We start from the raw sequence: 24,100 nt of genomic DNA, 5'->3' as shown, positions 1-24,100 counted from the left end.
TCCAGAAGTAATAGCCACAGAATTTCATTTCAATGAACAGGCACACTTCTACTGAGTTTTGAATCTTCTCTTTTAAAAATAGTTTAGTAAAAGTCTATAAACACGTAGATCTCTAAAAATTTACAGAGATTTGTTTAGTAAAACCCTTTTATAAACCACTTAACCTGTGACCAGACACAAGTGCCCTAGATATTGTTTCTATCAGTATTTCCTCCTCATTATTCACAACTAATAATTTAAATTCTTTAAAAATAATTCTTTAAAATGTTGAGCTTTTTCAAGAAAAGAGTCTTTCCCACTTATATTCTACAGAAGCGTCCACTTTTATTGGCTCAACATATTAGTATAATTCATTTCATGTTCTGAGTTAAATAAAAAATAAAATTTGATCATGAATTCTTCAATAACATCTTTCTCTTTTTTGCCTGCTTCTATGATCGTCTCTTGTGTGACTGTAACTTTCTAAAAATCCTAACCAGTGTTTGTTATCATGATGGATCTTTCAGATGTTCTCAAAAACACACAAACAAAAACATTCCATCGTGCAGTTAGTGCAGCAGAATCTTACAAAAAATCCATTAAAGCATTTTGTACATGATCAATATTAAATATAAATATAAATGATTAATAAACTGTATATATTTCAGTTCAAATTTCGGTAGTCAACATTATCCTCTAATATGTTAAAAAGGTTGCTTTTGTTTTTGGCAACATATGTCATGCGTTTTAAAAAATGCTTACTTAGAAGTAATTCTTGAAATATTATTTTTCATCCAGATTCAGAGAAGTGCCTAAAGAAATGCCTACAACCACGCCTAAATGTCTGGAAATTTAGGGAATACCAAAACGATCTGCTGAGTCAATTTTTGCTAGTTCTCAGTCCTCCATTGTTATCAAGAGACTGCTTATGTACAGCATCAACGTAGCCTTCTTTTCACATTCTATAATTTCCTGAAACATTTTTACAGTAATAAAAAAGTTATCTGAGTGTCAGGAAAAGCACTGTATCAAGCTTCATGATGTTTATTTTCTACTGAAAGTATGTGTACAAACAAAATCAATATTTCATAAATGATTCCTATTTCATTGTTCAGTCACAAAATCCACAACCCATCTTCTATTCATTAACTAAGCAACAGTCAGTTCAGACCAAGGCTTGCAGTTATGTTCATTAAGTGCCTGTCCATACATATTTTCATCATTAAGCAAAGTGAGTTTTCAGATATACAGACCAACACATTATGTCCTTCAGGATCTTTCCAGCTAGACCAGGCATGTCCAACCCATGGACCACAGGCCACATGCAACCCAGCGCAGCCTGTCAAGAGGCCCAGCCTCTGCCCCTCACCGCCATGGGGATTAGTCTTCCTAACCTACCTGCCTGGTCTGACCCTAGGTGCTTACCTAGCAACAACCACACATAGATCTGCTACTAACATCGTGTTGACTGAAACCAGGACATGGGGAGTGCTCAGTGTACAGCTACCTCGGGTTATGGCAAATAATTGTATGCATTTTAATACTTTAGCCAAAAACAGAGCTGTGAACAGTGAAAAACATGCAGCCATGCTTTCTGTTTTGATAAAGGAATTTGAGAATATGTTTCAAGACTGCCAAAAAGAATTTATTTTTTTTGTACTCATGACCCTATTTTGAGTTCACATGAATAAATTACCTGCAGATTTTTAAATGTAATGTGTAGAATTACAATCAGATATTTAACTCAGAGCCTTGATCATGTCTCTTCATGAGACTTTTGTAAGACTTGTAACTTTTGGAAGTTGCTTCACCATTCACTTATTCATGTCATTGCTCTCTGACAGTACATAAAGTTGTGAATAATCAAGGATGAAGCACAGGACGAATAAAATTTCATCAAAAGTCTCTCACTAACGCTCTGAGAACTCACTAGAAATTGCAACCATTACTATAAAACCAGACAGATGCATTAGTTTCACAAAAATGAAGCCAAATATCTTACTGGTTTTATGTTTTACCTTCCTCCCCCGACCCTTTTTAAAAATTAAAAATTAAAATAAGTTTTGTTACTTACATGCATACACACACTATATTCTATATTTGACAAGAGATGCTCCAAAAATAATGCCTCCTGATTTATTATGTTGGCCTATGGCGACAGAGACAGATATTGGTAGTGTGGTAGTAGAGGCTGAAACTTCCTGACCATATTCCATTTTTGTGTGTGACAGATGGAAACAGGATGGTGGTCTGACAAAATAGCCTCTAACATGGAAGTGCATAAGAAGCAAAGGTGGATAACTCAGTTCCTCCAGGTGGAAAATTGGCACTCATTGACATTAACTACTCAACATTGAGGGACACAAAGTGGATGTGAACACGAGCTGGTGGGTGGTAGATTTCAGCAACAGTGACAGCTAGTCATCTCTGTTGGTGCAGATTTTTACAAGAACGGCCTGATATCTCTTGTTCATCCTTGGTGAAAATACAGAGCTAATTGTGGTGATTTTGTTGGAAAATAGTGTTATGAAACTGCGAATTTGCTCTATCAAATAGTGTTATTATGCTCTTCGTATCTGTTGTAGTTTCCATGGAAGCATTACTTTCAGTAACCTGTGTATATACAGCCCTAGACAATTCCTCTTTACTCAGTACAGCCCAGGCAAACTTTCTTTGTCTACTTGAAACAGTCACAGGCTTCACAAAATTCTTCCTGCGGAAGTAAAAGAGATTAAGAAGACTGAGGGCATAGATTCTATAGTGCAAGTTTCCTCATGTCTCTCTACGACACTGTTACTCTACATTCTGCTGGAGTAAAAGGCACCTACAGAGCATTTTTATTTCATGTTATTTTTGAACACAACAGACGTAATAGCAGCTTAGTATCACAAAAATAGACATGTTTACATCACTGAAAGGTTTTCAGGCTCTTTCCAATTGCCTATGTAAATGTACAGATATATATTAATAAGTAGATGTTTTCATGGATCACCACAACCTATCATGACTTCCACAGCATTGACTTTACATCCTGTAAAGGAGGTCAAAGGGAAGAACTTAATTTTCTGCTGTTTTGTAAAATCCCCTATTTAGAACATATCACCTTTCCCCTAAGATCAGGTGGTATCTCTTTGTAACATCTGTCTAAGTTACCTTGACTGTCGAGCATGTGATCAAGACATTGACTAGATTTTTGTGGGTTTGTGGGTTCTCAGCGTGTAGCTCATGAAATACAAGTATCCTTTTCATACCTGGATCAGTCATGCAGTCATGCAGTTCTGTTCTTTTCATTATCAAATTATATAAATTCATATCACACGCTTTAACAGAGTCGAGTAAAAGTATCACGTACCTCTAAAGCCTGGAACCTGAATATTATGTTTTGAAAATCATTCAGTTAAAAAAGAAACAGAACTAATCTTTGATTGAGTAGCTTTCTTTATTCCTAGCTAAGCTGCCAGCATGAGCATTGGCCTATATAATAATTCAATATAATAATTCATCTAAAGATTACATAGCAATTATGTTTAAGAGTCATTATGTGTAGAAATGTGGTAATGACTTATGTTCCTTCTACAATGACCCTCAGCTATTTAATATCATGATAATAACCACGACAAGACATGGTACTTAGACAGTAAAACATATCGTTCCTATAATTGAAGTGTAAATATATGGTATTTTTCATCCTTAGTCACTAAAGTAACTACTATTAATAGGAAAGAGTGTATAAGTGTATACACACACATTTATATATTTATTTAGTGCACGACAGAGACAGGAAAAGAGGAAGAGAGACAAAGATGTGGTAAGATAGGAGAAAAGTAATTGACAGTATTGAAAATAAATATACATATTTAAAGAGGAAATATAAATCTGATTACTTTCAACCTGAATTCTCCTCTATTGGATTTCCTGAGATATGGACAAGCACTACTGACATGTTAAAAATACAAGACCACTTTCATCTGGCTAGGAAAATGTATTAGCCCTTAATCCAATATGTTTCTGAAATGCCACATTTAAGCAGTTTTCCTCTGAAGACAATAAATCAGAAAATCTTTAAGAACATGTTAGGAAGTCTGGTGACAAAAGTGACCTCAATTCCAAATCTCTAAGAAAAATAAATCACCACCCACACATCTTACTATCTGGAGTAATAGACTTGAGTAGGCCTGTGCAGATATTTTTTGCCCCATACTTGCGTCTACTTGAAGAATTTGGTAAGTTTTGGTCAGTGAACCAAATCTGTAAAAGAAATTCCTTTTTGTATTTCAAAATAATTCATTTAATTAATTATAAACAACTTTGAATTAGACTCAGACTCCAAAACTTCCCTATTTCCTCTTTTTTCTGGTGACAGAAATGTAACTGTATGTCGTGGTTTTATGATTTTTATTCCTGGTATTCCACATCCTAACACCAGGTAATACACTGGGAGTAAAGCGTTAATGCTCCAGTTCCATGGATAGTAGATACTTTGGGGTACCTCTCCCAGAAGAGAAGAAGAACAACATCCCCCAGAAGACTGCTCACTGATCTGTTACCATTTCTGCTCAGAGGGAAAGATAAAAACCATTTATAGATCTTTTGACCTCCCATTTTTGATTTTCTGGCTAATCTCTGCTCCCAACAATATCACCTCAGCTTAGTTAGTGTAAGACACTCTCATTTTATTTATTAGCTTCAATTCTAATTATATTGTATTATAGTGTGTTATCTTGCATTCTGATATCTTATTTAGTAAATTAGTTTGTTTCTCCTCAGATCATTGCCACTGTTTTGTTTTTAGGCCCATCTCCCTACCTTTTCCCCCTTTCCCAGGGCTTGGATCCACAGGTCCCCCTGCCCCACTAGTCTATTACCCATGTAACCATCTGAAGAACATAGAAGTGCTCATTCACAAAAACACTCAACAGTGATTTCATAACAGCTAATTTAGCTACTTTGATAAAGGTACTGCCTTGAAATACTAAAAAATTCCTGCTAAGAGCAGGTGGCAGCGAAATTACATTGGACAGAATAGCCGTGTACTTTCCAGAGAAACGCTTGTGAATATATCTGAAATCAAACCAACAGTATTCATAGGAAATTTACCATTCACACAAATTTCGAAATTGCTAATGACCTCTACATGATCAAGTCTCCACACTTCATACGAAACATTTCACTGTGATTAAAAATATAAAGGTTCTGTACTAATGATCGCTGGCAATCTTAGGTGAAATTTTTCTCACTTTTTTCATTTGCGTTAACTCTATTTCATCTGACATACTTTTTAGATTAAAACATTTTTAGAGTGAGGATCTTCACTAGCAACATTCTTTCCTTAACATATTATGTGAGCCTTATGCCTGCTGTATGGGCACTAACATATATATTAATTCTGTATGACTATAAGCATTCATAGATATTCATCAATCATATGAATCATATGAATCAACCATAAGATTCATAGATTCATAACCATGAATCTATCCTTCAAAAGCATCTATCTTTCAAAAACATAAAATGCATCAAAGGGCCTCTGGCTGGGCTGCCATATTCCACACACGTAGAGTATTTTGTTGTTGTTATTAATCATGGGTACCAAAATATCATTATGAAAATTTAAGCACATAAAAAATGTATTATCAACATATTGCTCTGATGGCCAAGAAGGCCAATGAGTTTGTTGAAAGGAGCATGGCCAGAAGGTCCAGGGAGGTGATCTTCCCCCTCTACTCTGCTCTGATCAGGCCTCACCTGGAATACTCTATCCAGTTCTGGGCTCCTGAGTACAAAAAATGCAGGGATCTCCTGGAGAGAGTGCAGCAGAAAACCACAAGGGATCTGGAGCATCTCCCCTATGAGGAAAGGCTAGGTGACCTGGGTTTGCTCAGCCTTGAGAAAAGAAGACTGAGAGGGGATCTTATCAATGTCTATAAATATCTTAAGTGTGGGAGTCAAAGGGGCATGGCCAACCTCTTTTCAGCAGTCCATGGGGACAGGACAAGGGGAAACGGACATAAAGTTGAGCATAGGAAGTTCCAAATCAATATGCGAAAGAACTTCTTCACAGTGAGGGTGAGAGAGCACTGGAACAGGTTGTCCAGAGGGGCTCTGGATTCTCCTTCTCTGGTGATAATCAACATCTGCCTGGACATCTATCTGTGCAGCCTGCTGTAGGAAGCCTGCTTTGGCAGGGGAGTGGACTCAATGACCTCTAGAGGTGGCTTTCAACCCCTATGATTCTGTGATTCTGTGATATTTTGACAAACAAATTGAAATTTTTCCCTCCTCGAGCAAGGGGTACTGCTCAAAATCATAGCAAGAAAATCTCATATTTTGACATTATTAATGATTAATGACTAATCGGCTATGCAGAAATTACTTCAAAAGTTTCTAATCTGTTTTTTTCCAGGAAATCCAGGTAATGTCAGTGTGACAACACATCAAATTTGCCACTGGACTCTTTGCAGTTTGAATCTCATTACCACTAAGTCAGCTGATCTGATGCTGGAGATATATTACTACATCTCCTTCCACCATTAAAAACTGAGGAATCCCACCACATCAACCAAAGAAAATGTCCTTTTTAAAATTTTCACACAACAGGGGAGAGAGCCAAAGGTAATGTGTTTGAATGTTGCCTTTAGGCATGCTAGTTCATTTGTAAGACATGGGCACCTCACTGGCTTGCAATCTGCAGTTTGACTGACATTTCCTTTATTATTTTTTTCAAAAGGCAATACGTAGGCCATAAGGTGGATGGGACAGGAAAACACCACATCAAATACAGATGCATTTTGCATATACTATGATGAATATTTCTTCCAATTTGAGAAGAGCAGCATGAAGAAAAATGAAATTTAATTTCCCGTTGCCTGATTTATTTCCACTGTACTGAATATGAATCTTGTTGTACATCTCAGTGAATTCAACTTGAAGTGACATCAATGCTTGAAAAAGAAAAAAATTACATTTGCCAAGGTATTTGAAAATTACTTGCTTGTATTTCTTTCTATTAGATAAAATGTATATAAAATATTGCAGTATCAAAGTAGTAAAGGCACAAATTTTATTCATATATTTTAGAAACCTGCCAGAAACCCTCAAATCTGTGAGGAGATATTCCCTAAGATGGTGACAATGCTGTGTCAAGTTCTGACTGCAATATCCACTGGAGGTGCACCAACAGCACTTGGCACATTCCAATGTTTCTATGAATCTTAAAGAGCAGACTTTTCCTTTTTTTTTTTTTCATACTGATTCCTGTTTCACTGTTGTTACTATAATGCTGGTATACTATTAAGATCCTTATTTTTTCTAGCTTTTGTTCAAATTTGTCTCTAAAAGTGGCACCAGACGATCATTTGAGATGAATGATGTGAGATGCACTTGGTCTGAAAAACCACTACTTGTTAGGGAGTTAGCAAAAAAACATAAATCCATGGCATCATGTTTTTTTCCATGATCCAGTAATTTATTTTTCTGAACAGTTAATTTTTCATTTTTTTTCATAAAATCTCCGAGATTATCTGTTTATTGTATTAATACTTTATAAAAACAGGAGTATTTTGTCCTAAGAACCTAGTACATGGTGCATGCTTTCTTCTCTTTGAAGTAAGTTTATTCAAATGGCTAAATTAGAGAAAACGAGAAGGAGGTGGTGCTGAAGGTTTGTTATATCTTGAGACTGAACATGTAGTTCAAAGACAGCTAAAAATATCTTCAGGATGCAATTCAAACTGCTTAGTTTTCATTTTCTTGAAGTTACATTATCATGAAAATTATATTCCTGAGAAAGGGATGGGCAACATGAGGAGAATACAAAGAAGTTGTTAGGATATGCAGGGAGAAAATTAGAAGGCAAAAGCCCAGCTTGAGCTCAGTGTGGCCTTTGGGGTAAAAGGAAACGAAAAACAGAAGAGGACTAAGGAGAATCTCCATGCTTTATTGGATATGCTGGGGAATGTGACAACTGAGGATAAGGAAAGGCTGATGTTCTCAATACCTTCTTCACATCCGTCTTTGAAAGCCTGACCAGTTATACTCAGGGCACTCCCTCCCTGACATGGAAGTCTCAGAGACGGAGCAGAATAAACCTCCCATGATTTAGGTGGAAACAGAGACCTACTGCTCCACAGTGACTAGACCTTGAGGTCAGATAGGATCCACTCAGAGGTGCTGAGGGAGCTGGTGGAGGTGATAGCCAAGCTGCTTTCCACCATCTATCACTGGTCCTGGTCAACTGGACAGGTTCCCAGAGGATTGGAGGCTAGCCAGCATGACTCCCATCTACAATAAGGGTCATAAGGAGGATTCAGGGAACTTCAGGCCTCTCAGCCTTACCTTGGTACCAGGAAAGTTTATGGAGCAGACCACTGTGAAGGAGATCACATGGCTCGTGTGGAACAACCAGAGGATCAGGCTCAGCCAGCATAGGTTCACGAAAGGCAGGTCATGCTTGACCAACTTGATCTATCATCTAGTGGCCAGAAGACTTCCCTGCAGCTGTGTATGTATTTATTCTTCATTGTGAATCCCAGCATCTGATTTTGCCTCTCAATGGGAAGTATATAATTATGCTCTGATCCAGGTACAGTAAGGAACAGAGTTTACTTGAAAACAGATAGTCTTTGTTTTTACTATTTATTAAAAAAGTAAATTGCAAGAGCCTCAGGTCAATAAAAAAGGACAAAACTGACTCTCACATAGTAAACAGACAAAACAGATCTCAATTCTTATTAAATTTCTGAACTTACTTCTATGAAAAAACAGCAAAGAAAAGAGTTGCACCATCCCATAAAACTTTTTGTTTACGTCGTGAATAAATGAGCCATGTAATGGGCAAATCTATCTATAAATACTTAAAGTGTACGTCTGACTAGATGGAGCCCTTGATTAAATATTTATATCCGAATGAAGACAGGAAAATGCACAGTTGACCTATGAAATATTCAGTATTTCTGTTTTTGAGCTGATATCACTAAGTTTAATCTGATGCTGTGTAATCTTTCAAAAAATGTATTTAATGCTTTAATGCTCCAAGAAAAGTCATTACTAAAGGCCAATTTTTTCTTCCTAATCCACATTCTTCATTCTTTCTTCATATAATTATTCTTAAATGCCTATTCGTCACTTCTTACACCTGGTGAGCTCATATTTAAATTGAACATTCAAAAGGAGTCGCATACACACTGAAAGGAAATATGCAGCAGAAGTAATTTTAAAGTGCTGTACTAAATCTCACACGGTAAAAATATTGATGTTATCATTCAAATTTATGTAGTTGACTCTAAAAAGAAATGCGTGCAAGGCTGAGTCTAGTTCTGACTGTGGGAAACTCACATTTATTCTGGTGAATAACCTCACTGTTGTCTAAGATGCAAAAACATGCTTAATTAAAGACCACCTTTAATGCATGTATGATCTTTGCTTTCATTGTCAAATGTAATGATCTGATACTACACTGGTATCACTTGCCACTCTGTTTACAGTGAATTTAAGTAAACACAGTTTTTATTTTTTTTCCTGACCTGAGACAAAAAAAGGTTTTGACTTTCAAATGATTTTCCTTGTTCTGTTCATCAGTCTGTAGTTTGGATGGTCAGTTGCATTTTGCCTCCCTGGCAAACCTATTCATTATTTTTAGCAAGCTATAACAATTTAAGGTTTGCTGCTGTTGCAAAATTTAAGACTTTCAAATTCCATAGTTGCCAGAGCAGTTCTGGAAAGCCTTTCTTTAGTAAAATTGTTTACATGGCATCTCAACTGCGCTGATTAGCTTTTCCACGCCTATGAACTGTAACATTTGTTTCAGGCTTCAGGAGTAGTCAGTACCATCAGCCCAGTCTCCTTGCTTCTCGATTGCTTTCCATCTCTAAAAGCTGAAGAAAGCTGGAAAAAAATAATTTGTTTTCAGGAAGAATATGAGGAACACCTTCATATCCAGTAGACAAGGATTAACATACATACAAAAGAGGGAAGTTCTGAAAGAAATGCCATTTATTCTATTATGTTGGCCCACAGAGTTGGAAGCAGAGCTGGTGTTATGACAATAGAAGCTAAATCTTCCCACCATCAGTATTCTGTTCAATTTTGTTGCCATGCAGCAGATGGCAGCACAGGCACAGCCCAACAGAATGGCATCTGACATGGTGAACAACTGAATTCCTCCATGTAGAAAAAACTGCACCCATTGACACTCATCAGTGCTTACTAAATGTTTGCGGAGACCAAACAGTGGATGTCCACCAGTACCCACAAATCCCTTTTGGCAGGGTTGTGCTCTATCTCTAATCCTCCAACTTGTATCCAGTTGCCATGACCCAGGTGCAAGACCTTGCATCTCACTTTGTTGAACCTTATTAGGTTCTCCTGGTCCACTGCTCAAGTCTGTTTAGGGCTCTTTTGGATGGCATCCCATCCCTCAGGCATGTCGACCGTATCACATAGCTTGGTGTCATCCTCTTACTTGCTGAAGGTGTGCTGGACCACATTGTTCATGCCACTGATAAAGATTCCAGTACTCACCTCTGGGGGACACCATTTTTCACTGATCTCCACCTGGACACTGGCTACTACTCTCTGACTACAATCTCACAACCAGTTTCCTGTCCATCAAACAGTTCAGCCATCAAATCCATGTGTTTCTAATTTGGAGAGAAGGATGTTGTGGGTCAAAGGCCTTACTGAAGTCCACATAGGTAACATCAGTGGCTCTTCCCCTCTCCAATGCTGCAGTTATGGAATCATAGGAAGCCATTAATTTGGTCTGGCAGGACTTTTCCTTGGTAGGTCCCTGGATCATCCTTTCAATCCTTCTTAAAAATGGATGTGACATTGCCCTTTTTTACCATTTGCCTGGGACTTCAGCTGACTGCCATGACTTTTCAAATATCACTGAGAGTGGCTTAGCAACTACATCAGCCAATTCCCTGGGATGCATCTCACTGGGACTCATAGACTTAAGTATATTCAGGTTCCTCAGGTGGTTTACAGCAGGAGCAACAGTGGTCCACCAGTCCCTATCTTCCCACCTGTCCCTATCTTCCCAACCATTCACTCAAGGGCTTTGTGAAGACCAGTCACCAGTGAAGACTGAAGCAAGAAGGTTGTTGAGTGCAGATTCAGAGAGTCAAGTTGCAACAGTTTCTGATAGGAAATGTCTTGACTGACAGGAATATGCTCACTTAGAAGTTGGGGAAATATTGATTATCTTTTGCTCATAAACAAATCAGATTAAGCTACAGAGGGGAATGGCAGTTTTATCAGTTAGAAATGTATACAAGATTCAAAATATAGTAAGAATATATCTCCAAGAAAATAAAGGACTCCAAGATTCATTAGATTTTACTTTTTTCAAACTTAGAGGCTGCAAACAGTATGTGTTTACTTTTAGATTAGAGATTTTTCCTTGTATTAACCTCATTAAACACTGACAAAAAAAGCAAAAGCTTTAACAGAATACTTTCTCTGTCACCAAACTATGCAAGATTTTTTTCAGATGATAAAAAAATACACATATCAATAGTTATTTCTAAAAACCCACTAAAGAGTATGTGTACTTCTTAAAATCAATGCAACCAGCTCTGTGTATTAGCTAGTTTCACGACACCAGATCTTTGTGTTGACACAAGGGTGAACTTTTCACTACACTACTACATAAGGTATAAACTATTATATTTAATAAGCAAAGGGGCAGTAATACTCAAGATTGAAGTATCTAAGAAATGTATGTAAGACATAACTCCAAATTCATAAGGTGCTGCTATTGAAACTCAAAACGAAGTTTTGAGTTTTCATGCTATGTGTGAAAAAAAAAGAGATTTTTTAAAAAATTTCAATGCTGTCAGAGAAATTTTTCTGTGGGAATTATGTGGGATGGTTACAGTGCTTGAATATTTTTTTCCATTTATCCTATCACCACTGCTTAGAATAAACCAAATAAGTAAGCCATGTAACAAACAATTTTTGCTTAATTTGCTACACTGAAATAAAATCAGATGCAAGATGACAGCCATTCACAGCTTAAACACACATAATGGATTTGGTTTTTAAAGGAAAATGATTTCCCTTAGGGGAAAATACTTAGCAAATACTTGTCTAATTATTTAAAAATGACATATACTATTGAAGAATTAGGTTTCCAAGTATTTAGTCAGGACAATTCACTAATCTTATTCCACACATTAGTAGTCTTTTAAGGCCCAAAATAATGTTAAAAATTAACACATATTTGATATTTTTCACTCTAAATTCTGAAATAGTGGCGAGTGTCACTGTGCAGATATTTATACAAGCATATGCTTGATTTTCAAAAGCATTAAGCATAATGTCTTCCATAAATTAACATGTGAAAAACAAACCATTTTATGTCATTGTTTGAAAATATAAGTACATATACTTCATATCTCAATATCAAGTTGAAAACTGCTGACAGATTTCAATATAATAAAGCACTGCTGTACAAGTAGATATTTCATAACAAACACATTACAGTTCCTAACAAAAGCATCAGCTGGAGTCAATTAAGGCCTCATATATATTTCAAAATAGGAATCTCCTCCCCACATTTGATTATCTCTAATGCTTTTTTTACCTTTTTAAATCCTACACTTGAAAACTTCATTGATCACTATTTAATGGAAAAAGAGATAATGGAATTAAAAAGTAAAAAGTAATTAAATGTAAAAGACACTAAATATAAAACTTTGCCCCAAAAAACCTACTCTGAAAATGTTATTTTCTTCATGACAGCTTATCTGATCTTGTATTTTGGATCTGTGATTAAACATTATAAATAACAAGTATTTTGACAGTTGCAGAGCTGACGTTGCATAGCTGCAAGACCTTCTATTTTATACATTCTGCTCTGACACTCCTGCTTTTCAAAAAAAGAGGTTTAAAACTGAAATTTCAAGCTGATAGGAGGCTGATTTTTTAAGCAAGAAAATTACTATTTTGTAATTGTTAAATTTGATTGAAAATTTTCATTTCTGTGCCTTAAGGTAGATGCACTTCATATGTCGTAATTTCTTCTTGTGGGGTTCTTTGCCAACATCATGTCTCTTGTTATGCTCCTCTGCTTATCTGAGCTACTGCATAACAGATTGACCACAGTACCTTAGATGTGTCTGACTAGAAATCAGAGCTGAAGGAAAGAGAACACCTAAATTACATCTCCCAAAATTGCTTAAAAAGAAATTATGATTTTCTTTTCCTTATCTTGGAGAGGATAGAATAAATATATGCATGGAATAAATATATGCATATTTTAAATTATTCTTTTGATTGCTTTTGTCTGTCCCTTCTTTGTGATGAACTGTTGCAAATTCACAAAGAAATCAGACATAACACTTATTGCACCAAAAGACCATGATTTCCTCACAGAATATAGGTTCACTGGAAAGTTTTCTATCGTGTTTACTTGCAAGAAAGAATAAATGCAATGTGAACAAAAGGATGTTTTTTATTCAAGATACTATGAAAAATTTGGAAGATGCCAGGGAGGGAAGCAGAATTTTGCACATAAAAAATTCAGGCTGTTCAAAGAAAGGGCTATATCAGTCACAAATAATCAAAGATACCACAAGTTACTGCTGTTGCTACTGAAGTTCTGCTCAGTCTGAGATTTCACATTGTTGGGAACTGAACAAAAAATTAATTGAGCAAAGCTTGAGAGCTACCAAACCACTTTTAGGACAGAGTAGTAATCCTACTTCAAGGAGGTATATAGAGAGAACTGTTATTCACTGCAAAAAGCAGAAAAAGATGCAGTGCTGAAATATGCAGGGCTGTAAGAACTCTTCTGTTAACTTTGTGTTGCAACAACTGAGTACTTCTCCATTCACTAATGGGCTAAAACCTTAAAAAAAAAAAAATCTATTGTGACAATGAATATTATAACTTTATGAAGTCTGACACTACCAGTACCTACTGTCTTCAATCCTTTTTTTTTTAAAGAACTCTCTTTTGTTTTACTTCCTGAATTTTCTAATTATTTTCTAATATTCAGAATTTAATGTGATAACCTATTGTTCCATCTTTTTATTTTTAAAGAAAAAGTGTAAGAAAACAACAATAAAAAAAGAACAAAACAAGAACCACCACTTATTTCTTTTCATCAGTGTAGGTAATTCTGGTAAGTTTCTGACTCCTTCGGACTGGTTTCTTTCAACATCAAAGCTGCTACTTCTACAGTAACATCAGTACTGTTTTGAATTTTAGAATAGATTGTTCTGTAATAGCCTTAACTTTCAAGTGTATGTGCTCATATAGTATAAAGAAACATTTAGCAAAAAAAAAAACCCAAAACAATTCTTACTAATAAACTAAATCTTACTAATCTTTAATTCATCTTTTAAGGAGCAGTTCTGTCATTGGGAACCACCAAAATAGTCATAAATCTGTAAGAATTAGAAGGGACCTTTAGAGATCATCTTGTCCAACTGCCCTGCTAAAGCAGGTTCTCTAAAGTGGGTTGGGCAGGAAAGTATCCAGGTGGGTTTTGCATATCTCCAAAGGAGACTCCACATCTTCTCCATAAACTTTCTTCTAAACATTTCTTCTAAACAAACGGAATAAACTGTTTAACAATACCAGTATATTTACCATAAGACAAAGAATATACTACCTCATTGGCAAATGAGAATGTTACCCAGAATTTTCTATTTTTTCTTTTACAGGCCTTATATACACCAGCTCAGTATCAGATTTATGCTTGGCTAATACAGTAAGAGCTGTAAGAAAAATTATATTTTAAATTGAAGTTGATATTTTCAAGGTCCGCGTTAACTTCAGCAAGGGAAAGCAGGCATCTTTTTTGCTTCTTTTAGATGTGCCATACATCTTTACAGCATGATGTACAGGACTGGTTTGTAGTCTACTTTGGCTCAAGGGATGTGTGAAAGTATGGTATCTCCCTTTTTACTTAATACTGTAATACTAATTTTGCATTGCCTAAAGTACTAATGGTAAAAATATCAGTGAACTCAAAGGAATTTCTTGGCTAGTGTCTGTCTTTATTGTATATAAGCCTTTTTCATTGCACTTCAAGCAGTAAAACAGAAAAAATGAAAGAGTAAAGCAATATAGAATACACAGTGTGAAAGAAAAACTGGTTTGTACTTTGAAATGAAAAGAAACTTAATGGTCTTCCAAGCCCATCTCAGCTAAGAGAATGAGCAGAAACATTTTGCTGAATTGCTTAAATAAGTAATTGCATAGCTCTTATCCCAACTGAGACAACACAAAGTTAACTTTTTATCCCTACTCTTGAAATCTCATTGCTCCAAGATATTTTTCACAAGAAAATTGAACAGGATGACACTAGAACTGATCAAATATAATAAAATAAGTATTACAATCTTTAGTGCAATTCACGAGGCATTTACAGATCACTAAGGGTAAGCTGAGTGTAAGTGGTGTTGTAGGTTTTTCTTTTTTCTCTCTTATTTTCTTCACTGTCTACCAGAAAAAAATAAGGCCTTTTACCCTTTATATTATGTCATGTTACTTGTGTTTTCAACTTCATGCAGAGAACTTCTGCCTTTTCAGGGTTTTCACAAAAAGGGTGCAGTTCATTTCCAATGAACAAATTTTATTCCTGTTTGTGAGCTCTTCTCTACCATGCGTTTTGTAAAATTTTCTTCCTCAGTTTTAATACCAAAGCTCTCTCTTTTTACATTTGCATTTTGCAAGTACTTCAAAGATCATTTTGTACCTTAAAGTTTACGAGTTCAGCGAGGACCTGCAAAGATCACTTCAAAAGGGCCACGCAACTATATGAGTATGCATGAGAAACATGGAAGATGTTGATCAGAACAAAATCATCTTCTTCAGAATTTAAGCATTTTGTAGGCTATTTATTTTATTTTATTCTATTTTTATTTTTTTCAGTTGCCTCCCAGTGGAGAGGGCAGCTGAGAGACTTGTGGTCATATGAAATAATATCCCACTAATCTGAACTATTCATATCATTCAAAATTCACTTGGCATGAAGTTTCACTGGAAACAATAGTGATTACATTGAACTGCATTACCATCCAGTAATGTAAAACAGCAGAATCTGTGCTGTAGAGCATTCAAAGAATACACTGAATCAGATATTTTACTTTGCATTTTTAAATATTGAAAATGAAATTATCCTACTAAACTGAAACAAAATAATTTTTACTATTTTTTGATAGGGAAAGAAAACATGTAATTTGAGTCTTCTTCTAAGCTGTTCTATAAATCATGGAGAATTATTTTGGACATTTCGTAATATTCCTATGTAGGAGATTTTATTAGATCTAGGCGTTTCTTCTGGCAAAATTCCCTTCTGCTTTGGCATTTCATGAAAATAAATGCTGCACTCCACCATGCAATACTTAAAGCTGTTAAAAGTTACTTAAATTTTAATTTCTACTTTGTGAAAAAAATTTCAAGGTTTTAGGAAAGTTTCACTCTCTCTTTTTTTTTTTTTTTAATGTGCATTTCACTTGCCTAAATTCTGTGATAATGTGGAGAGCAAAAACTGGACTATCATTGGCTTTGCACTTTGCAGGGCTGTTCATAATCATAAGTACAAGGAGCCTGGAGGCACTGGATTTTCCATGAGAGTTTGACTGTCTCGGAGTTTTGTTTGAGGTAGACTTGGGCAATCTAGTAAATCTAGTAGAGATATATACTCTACTGGAGAAGCATTCTGTGATAATTCTTTTTGAACAAGAACCAACTTCAGAATAACTCACAGCTCCTCAGATAACAAATACAGTGTGTTTTCTTACAAATGTATCCAACACCCATGAATTCCCCCAGCACAGCCCTACCAACACTACAGCAAGTTTGATCTGGCTTTTCAGCTAAGTTATTTCAGCTGTTAAAAAATTACTTAAGCTCAATATAAATTTTACAATGAGGCTTTCATTCATTACATGGAAATAGGAAAAATAATACCAGAATGTGATTCTCAATAGTGTTTAATGAAAGCACATAGCCAAATCCAAACAACGTAAATCACAAGATATTTTTGCTAGTTAATTATCACAATTGCTAGTTAGCATGGCAAAGTGTTTCAATAGGCCTTAAATCACTTGATGTCAATGGAAGAGACTTCAAGATACGTGCTTCTTAACTTATTTTAACACTTCTTCTCTTTTTTTTTTTTTTTTTTTTTTTTTTAAAGATAAATCTCAAGTATTTATTTCCCCTAAAACACCCACAGGGATACTGTACTAAATTTGCTTAGAAATTGGACAGTAGACACTTATAGTTTGCAGGCATGTAGACTTTCTGTAGGCACCCATAGGATCAAATTGAAGGAATGGTATTCAGAAACTGCACTTGCTTTTCTTAAAACATGATCTGTTGTGCTCTTAACCATTTGCAGCATTGCTCATCTGGTTTTTTCTAAAGTTATACTCAAACACTAAAGGAAAAATCTCTGAAAAACATGTCATATTTAGACAAAATGAGCTGCTTCAGCTGAATTTTTACTTGTTTTATTTTTATCTTTATCATCAGGCAATGAATTATGTCTTGTTTCCCAGCTATTACCCTCAAGACCCAGCATGAAATGTATCTGAATGCTATCTTTTCCTCAACTGGTCTATTCAAGTCTTCTGCAAAAACAATCTTGAAGATCAAAAGTAGTGATTTCAAAGCACTGTTACTAATTCCAGCGCTGTATTCCCTATAGAAGAGCTAACTAGCAACTCAGAAATAAAGGATATAGTAAATATTAAATGAAGCTCCAGGCATAAATATTAAATTAAGCTCCAGGCATTACAATTAGTAATCCTGGAATATCTTCATCCATTTTAACAAAAAGTACTTGAGATTCAGATTTAATCTGAAATTCAAAGACAGTTTCTATTTAGAATTAAAAAAAAAAAAAGGAAAAAACTTACAGTAGGAGCAGCCGTAGACCTCAATTCTTAACCCAATTTGGCCTTCTCCATTCCAATCTAAAGGAACTATACGTACATAGCGAGCAATAACTGGGTGTTGCAAATCATGTCGGACCACACTATCAGAGTTTGTGTTTCCAGGAAATGCCTAAGGGAAAGAAGAAGAAAATTATTTTATTATTTCTATCTCATACACTGTAAAGATTCTGTTATGAAGGAAAATTTTAGGTAGTGAAGTCCTCTGAGTGACTAGTTAGCACTTAAGTTTGGTTAAAATGTTTTCTTTGATACTGAGCAAATGAACAGTGAGTTTGAAAAGTTTTATAGTGTTCACAATACAAAAACTGTAGCACTAGAACCTCATACCATCTTTCTCCACAGTAGATACAGTGAATTCAGATAAAAGCTGATACTCAGTAAGAAAGTATTTTGCATCGCTGATCCATTGCTCAGTTACTAAAATATTTATAAAGGTGTCCAAAAGGGTTATTCTGTGGTAAGATACCCATCCTCTAACAGATTACAAACAGCAATCACTGTCTCGTAAACTGAAATCCTGATATATCCTATTTCCTACAGCAGACCCTACAATTCCTCAAATTTCCAAGAATACAAAGATCTTTCTTTAATTTTTATGTACTACATTCTGGAAAATGAGAACACAGTTTCTCTCCTAACCATAGCTACCTCCCACAGCTCTAGTTATTGAAACTTTGGAAATAAAAAAAACCACAGAACTCTGTCATGGTTTTATAATTTTGTTGTTGGTATTCCACAGTGAACATCACGTAAAGAATGGGTAATTAAAGAGTTAATACCAGTTCCATGCACGGACAAATTTCTGTCGAGGGCACAGGTTGGTCTAGATAACGCCGTGACCGACTCTCAAGTAAAATTTAAAAATGAGTGAAGTAAATTCAGTGTTTCTTTTGTAATTTTGTACCTCTTGGTAAAAGATTTCATAGTATTCTGCTTAAAAGTAAATGATATCTATCAGTTAACATAACAGATTGTATTGTGTTTTCATCGCATGCACAAACCACTTGTTTTCTAATGGTAGATGTTAAAGATTGCCATTTAGTTATTTTCAGCAATTTCAGAGAAATATCATAAGTCTTCCTAACTAATTTTCAATAAAACGAGTATCTTGGAGCAGTAAACAAAGAAAGGTGATCTTTCCCACACAGATAAATCCAAATAGAATCCTGTAATACATTCAAGTACTGGAAATAAAAAGAAATGAAAAAAAAAACCTAGGCTGTAGAGATATCCACTGCAAAATATAGTCATCAAAAATTTGTAAAGCCAAAAATTTAGGTTGACGCTTTGCATATAAATACAGAAATAGAAATTTCAGATGGGTATCTGTCTTGTATACTGCACAGTAGATCTGGGTATTGGTAAATGTAAAGATTCACAGAATCCCTTCCTCGATGAGCTCAAAATATTAATATATGTAATAGTTTTTTATAAGGTTGTTAGTTTGTACTGCTGCAATTAATGTGCTAAATAATGATGAAGATACTCATGGCTTCATAGTAAAACTTGTTAGGTACAACAGTTAATGCCTGTGAAGCACTTCCATATTTGAGGGGTAAGAATTTCTGAGAAATATAATAGTTCTGTGCTCTGAGCTGAATAGCAGACAAACAACAACAAAAAGCACAGGCTGAAGAAGAGCTAATCAACCTACTGAATGCCTATTTTCTGAGTCCTGTTCAAGGACTCGCAGGACATTATGTAATGAATAAAAAATTTATTATATAATTTTTAAATTTTTATTTTACACAGACAGTGATTTCTAAATAAAACAAACAAACAAAATCACAGAAATACACAATAAGATCCTCTCTTCTCCCCCTCCTCCCTCAACACCCTTCATGCAAATCTACTTTTCAGGAAAAGCTGGAAATATTTGTTTAAACTAAGCAAGACAGCCAGCTTACTGATCTCATTAACTCCTTATTATTATTATTGCCAGAAAGGTTCTTTCTGTGGGTAATCTGGCTTTTCTTTAAGTCAAAATGAGAATAAGACCAAGACAGCTCACCAGTCTGTAAAACAGATACTACCGCCTCATCAGTTCAGTAAACTGCCTTTTTACAGGCTGCTCCCTTTTATATAGTAAGTTCTTTAAGATGCTTTATGTTTTAATCTCATGTCAGAAGAAAAAATTTGGGAATGTTGTGAGTCACAATAACTTCTCTCAAATACAGTACTCCACAGGACAGTAATGTATAAAGTAAAATGAGGAAAGGTAAGAAAATACACCTGCAATTCCTTTCTAAATACTTGTTTTGAACACATGTTCAGTGGAATTTACAAAAGCACTCAGTAAGAGGTTTGTAACTGGATTAGCATCATATATTTTTCAGAAGTTACAGGAGAGGAGATTTATGGAACAGATAATATGTATTTTAATGGGCCAACTAATTACAGCACAAAAATAGACAAGCTTGTGGCACAGGATCTTTCTTCAGCAAAAGCATCAGCAATTGAAGCTGAATGGTCTTTGAAAGTGACTTTGTTTTTACCAATATTCTTCAGCCACATTACTATACACATAAATACTTTAAATATATCCAGTACAATTTTATTTGCATTAAGAAGAGAAAAAAAGCAAAAGACGAAGTGAGAATTGAAGTTGTTTTTAAATTTGGAGGCAAAGTTAGGGAAACTTAAGATTCAAATTCAGTTTTAAAATCTATATTTATAATATAATGTAATTCTAATCATCAAAAACAAATGCAAAACTGAATTATAAATTCAAAACTGAATGTCATTAGCATTCAGCTAGAGAATATTAATTAAGTAAAGCTGACAAAAACAGCTTCGGTTTTCTGTAGAAGAACAGATTTGCGATACCATCCTATGAATAAAACAATACATCATAAAATTTATTTTGGGGCTTTGATAATCTTTTACAACAAAAAATAAAAAGAAATTGTCATAATTGCAAAATTACCTTTGGAATAAGACATTTCAAAACTGAAAAGTAATGTTATGAAGTGAAGAAAAATCCTCTTCAACCAAAAACTAACTTATTCAGTTAGATTAGTCTCTGTATAAATTAAGAGTTTATTCATGCACAATTGTAACAATTGCTTTGATGTATGCTTTTTCTACGGTGATGTAAACCTGGTGCAATGCAGAGACTAGCAGCATGACATTTACTGTCCAGTTAAACAAAGAAGGACTGCTTTTTTCATTACTTATACACTTATGTTTCTTGAATGCAACTTTTTGCCACTGACACTGTAGGTACAAGATGGGGATAGTTTATGAGTCTAATGTTATGAAAAGAAATCTAGGCTTCTACCTTTATTGTGATACAGTAATAGTGAAAACACTACAAAGATTCTATGTTCTATGGCTTTACAGCTCTATAAATGACTCCTGTTATTTCAAACAGAGCTTGCATGTACAAACACATTAAAATAAAAGTGCATTATTATGAAATGACCATAAATAGAAAATGTCTGTGGAAAACACAATTCTTTGGGGATTCCAAGGTGAGTTAAACACAGAACTGACTACACCAGAGAGAAAGAAGAAAAGTAGTTTAATAAGTTAAGAAAAGCTTCTGAGACACTTCTGCTCTCGTTGCATCAGCTCAAAAACATTTAAATCCAATATGCAAACAATGATCACTGCATTTACATCAATTTTCTATTTCAATTTCCATCAACAAATAATTATTCTATTTTCTTCTTAAAAATGGTTTATTAGCAACAAGTCTCCTAGGCAGTCTGGTGTGGAAAATATGATCGGATATCTTCGTATCTTTCTGCATGTCAGTCTTCTCAAATCTTTGGAGCTTATTGGGCCGATTTTAACTGCATTTGATGTAAAAGGAGGTATAAATATTCCATATTTTTGTAAAGTTTCAGAAAGGAAAAAATCACGATTGGGAAGAAATATGCATCCTACTACATTCTACTAACAGGCTTCTGATACGAGTAAATACAGCTCTTTTCTATGCTAAAATATTTCCAAGCATTTTGAAATAGAACCGAAACTTGGGTCACACTGTTCCTTTACATTCTCTATTGATTCCCTGGGGGTTTTCTTTAGGCCCCACATCTGTTTTTGTCTACTTAGAACGTACTGTAACCATGTGTACATAATTAGATCTATTTCATCTATTTCATCCACTACATTCAAACAATAACGTTGAAAGCTGTACTTGTAGCCTTTCACCCTAAAACACTTTAAATTGAAACCATGATTCACCACTGTAACACTTTTTACTTTTAGAACATAATATGCTAACACTTTATAATGTGTGTAACCTATGCTACACTTCAAAGGAACTTGATCTCATTTGCAGGAGATCAAGTTTTTGTTAGTTTAATAATAGTCTCAATAACTTTAAAGAGATAAATCTGACTTCTGCTCAAAAATGGCTCCTATATATCTTGGTTCTTTACACTGATTCACAGAAAAAAAATTTCAGTTCAAAGACAGAATTTGAAGAGCTGCACAAAATGATATCCTGATATCATGATTCCATGTTCAAACAGTGTTTCAACCTTGTGTACTGATGTTTCTTAAGACACGAAACAAAGAAAAGCAACAACACAAACATGACCACTGTTTCTAGTAAAAGATTAAATTTAACTGAATGCAAGTTAAAAAAAAAAGCACTCTTTTTTTTGTTTTGCTTTTCTCTTCCAGGAGTATCACAGTCAATTATCTTTGTTTAATGTAGTTGCAGTAATGAAGCATTAAGTTAACATCCACTCCCCCTCCTTATACATTTCAAGTCCAAGAATGAATTGCCTTTGTCATCCTTCTACAAAATTATTTTTCATATCATTTTATGCACAGAAACGTTACCAATTTATTTGTACACTTGCTAGGGAAATTAACTACTTCCAGTCAGTTAATCCTTGGTTAAATTTACAAAACAACTATTTGAAGAAGGACATCTGAGAATGCACATGTGTATAAGCTGTTAATTCGTTCCACCACAAACCTCTCTCTATCCCTAAACCTCATGCTCATTAAGAGGAAATAGAGATGGATATTTTAAAGTTTTATTTCAGAGGGTTATCACAGATTCCTAAAGATGGCAGCTCAGAAAAGGTAGCAAAGAACTTGTTGCTCCAGATTTTGAAACTGAATATACTATTCCATAAATGTGCAAAATATCTCACAAGCAAATATCTCATTCCTTTCTGGGGTACACACCAAATGTAGAAACTTTCTACTATTCATAAAGATAGCAGACACTTTTACAGAACTAAATAATGAATAGATTTCAACCTCTGTGCTGAATCATGCAGATTTTGTCAAGATGACACCAAATTAGGAAAAATGTCAGATTTTTAAAACATAAAATATACACCAAGTATATTAAAATAACATTAGATTGTGAAGTCAACACTGAAAGGTTAGAAATAATGTTTCCTGCAGAGTCTTTATGAATTCCTAAATAACATTATGGCACTGATTTACTTCCATAAGCACACGCTGTTTATTCCCTAGAGATTCCTACAATACTGAAAAGATAATTATTTGTCTTGGTATCCTAAACAACTGAGGCTGCAGTACCTTGAGATGCTTTTTGTTTGTTTGTCTGCTTTCCATTTTGAAACACATTCAGTAATAAAAATGGGTAAGATTGATTTGAAAGCATTTGTTGATGAGAAACTATCCTTGTCTTTTGTAATTTTTTTTAGGATTAAAGAACCAGTATTCACACTAGCTCTGAGTTTGTGAAAATACAGCCTTTCAGCCTTTGCAGCCCTTGAATAAAGTTACTTCTTTGCTGCCATGACAAAACAATAGCATAATTAGTAACATTTTTATTAACATGTTTGGGAGTAGTCATTAATGTGCTCTTTAACTAAGAAAATTTTAACTCAGACAATTTAGCTCAGAGGCAGATCCAGAGATAATTTGGAGCTTCAAAATGAGTAAGACTGATAACATTAAAATAGTTCTTTCATTTGCACGACAATCTGAAACATGTATATTACCCAACCCTGCATGCTGCCAAATGGCAACATTAGGATATGCCACACAGCACAACTACTGAATTCTCTTTGCAACTGCTTCACATTTCCCATTTGATGTTCGACATATAAGTTACAAATACATATTCATTGGCATTTAATTTAGGTTTCTTTATCTTGGGTACTGAAAATGATTAGGTAGTTTTGACTCAATCTTTCAGTGCCCCAGATAAACATATGAAATAGGGAGTAAGAATCTACTCGTTTCATAGGGTTGCAAAA

General features: G+C 34.8%; 1 protein-coding gene across 1 annotated transcript in view; it reads right to left on the bottom strand.

Annotated features, from left to right (window-relative positions):
* The window catches only part of CNTNAP2 (contactin associated protein 2), a gene marked incomplete at both ends in the record, with an annotated part of 665,714 nt that overhangs the window by 327,284 nt on the left and 314,330 nt on the right, over positions 1–24,100 (bottom strand). Inside the window, one exon of the mRNA XM_079533370.1 lies at positions 17,859–18,006. Within this exon, the coding sequence (XP_079389496.1) occupies positions 17,859–18,006 (148 nt within the window). The remainder of the gene's footprint in view (positions 1–17,858; positions 18,007–24,100) is intronic.

This window comes from Tetrao urogallus (assembly GCF_951394365.1).
Source record: "Tetrao urogallus genome assembly, chromosome: 3".
In the NCBI taxonomy this organism is placed as follows: domain Eukaryota; kingdom Metazoa; phylum Chordata; class Aves; order Galliformes; family Phasianidae; genus Tetrao; species Tetrao urogallus.
Note: the sequence above shows the minus strand (reverse complement) of the source record. Positions and strands in the feature narration are given on the sequence as shown.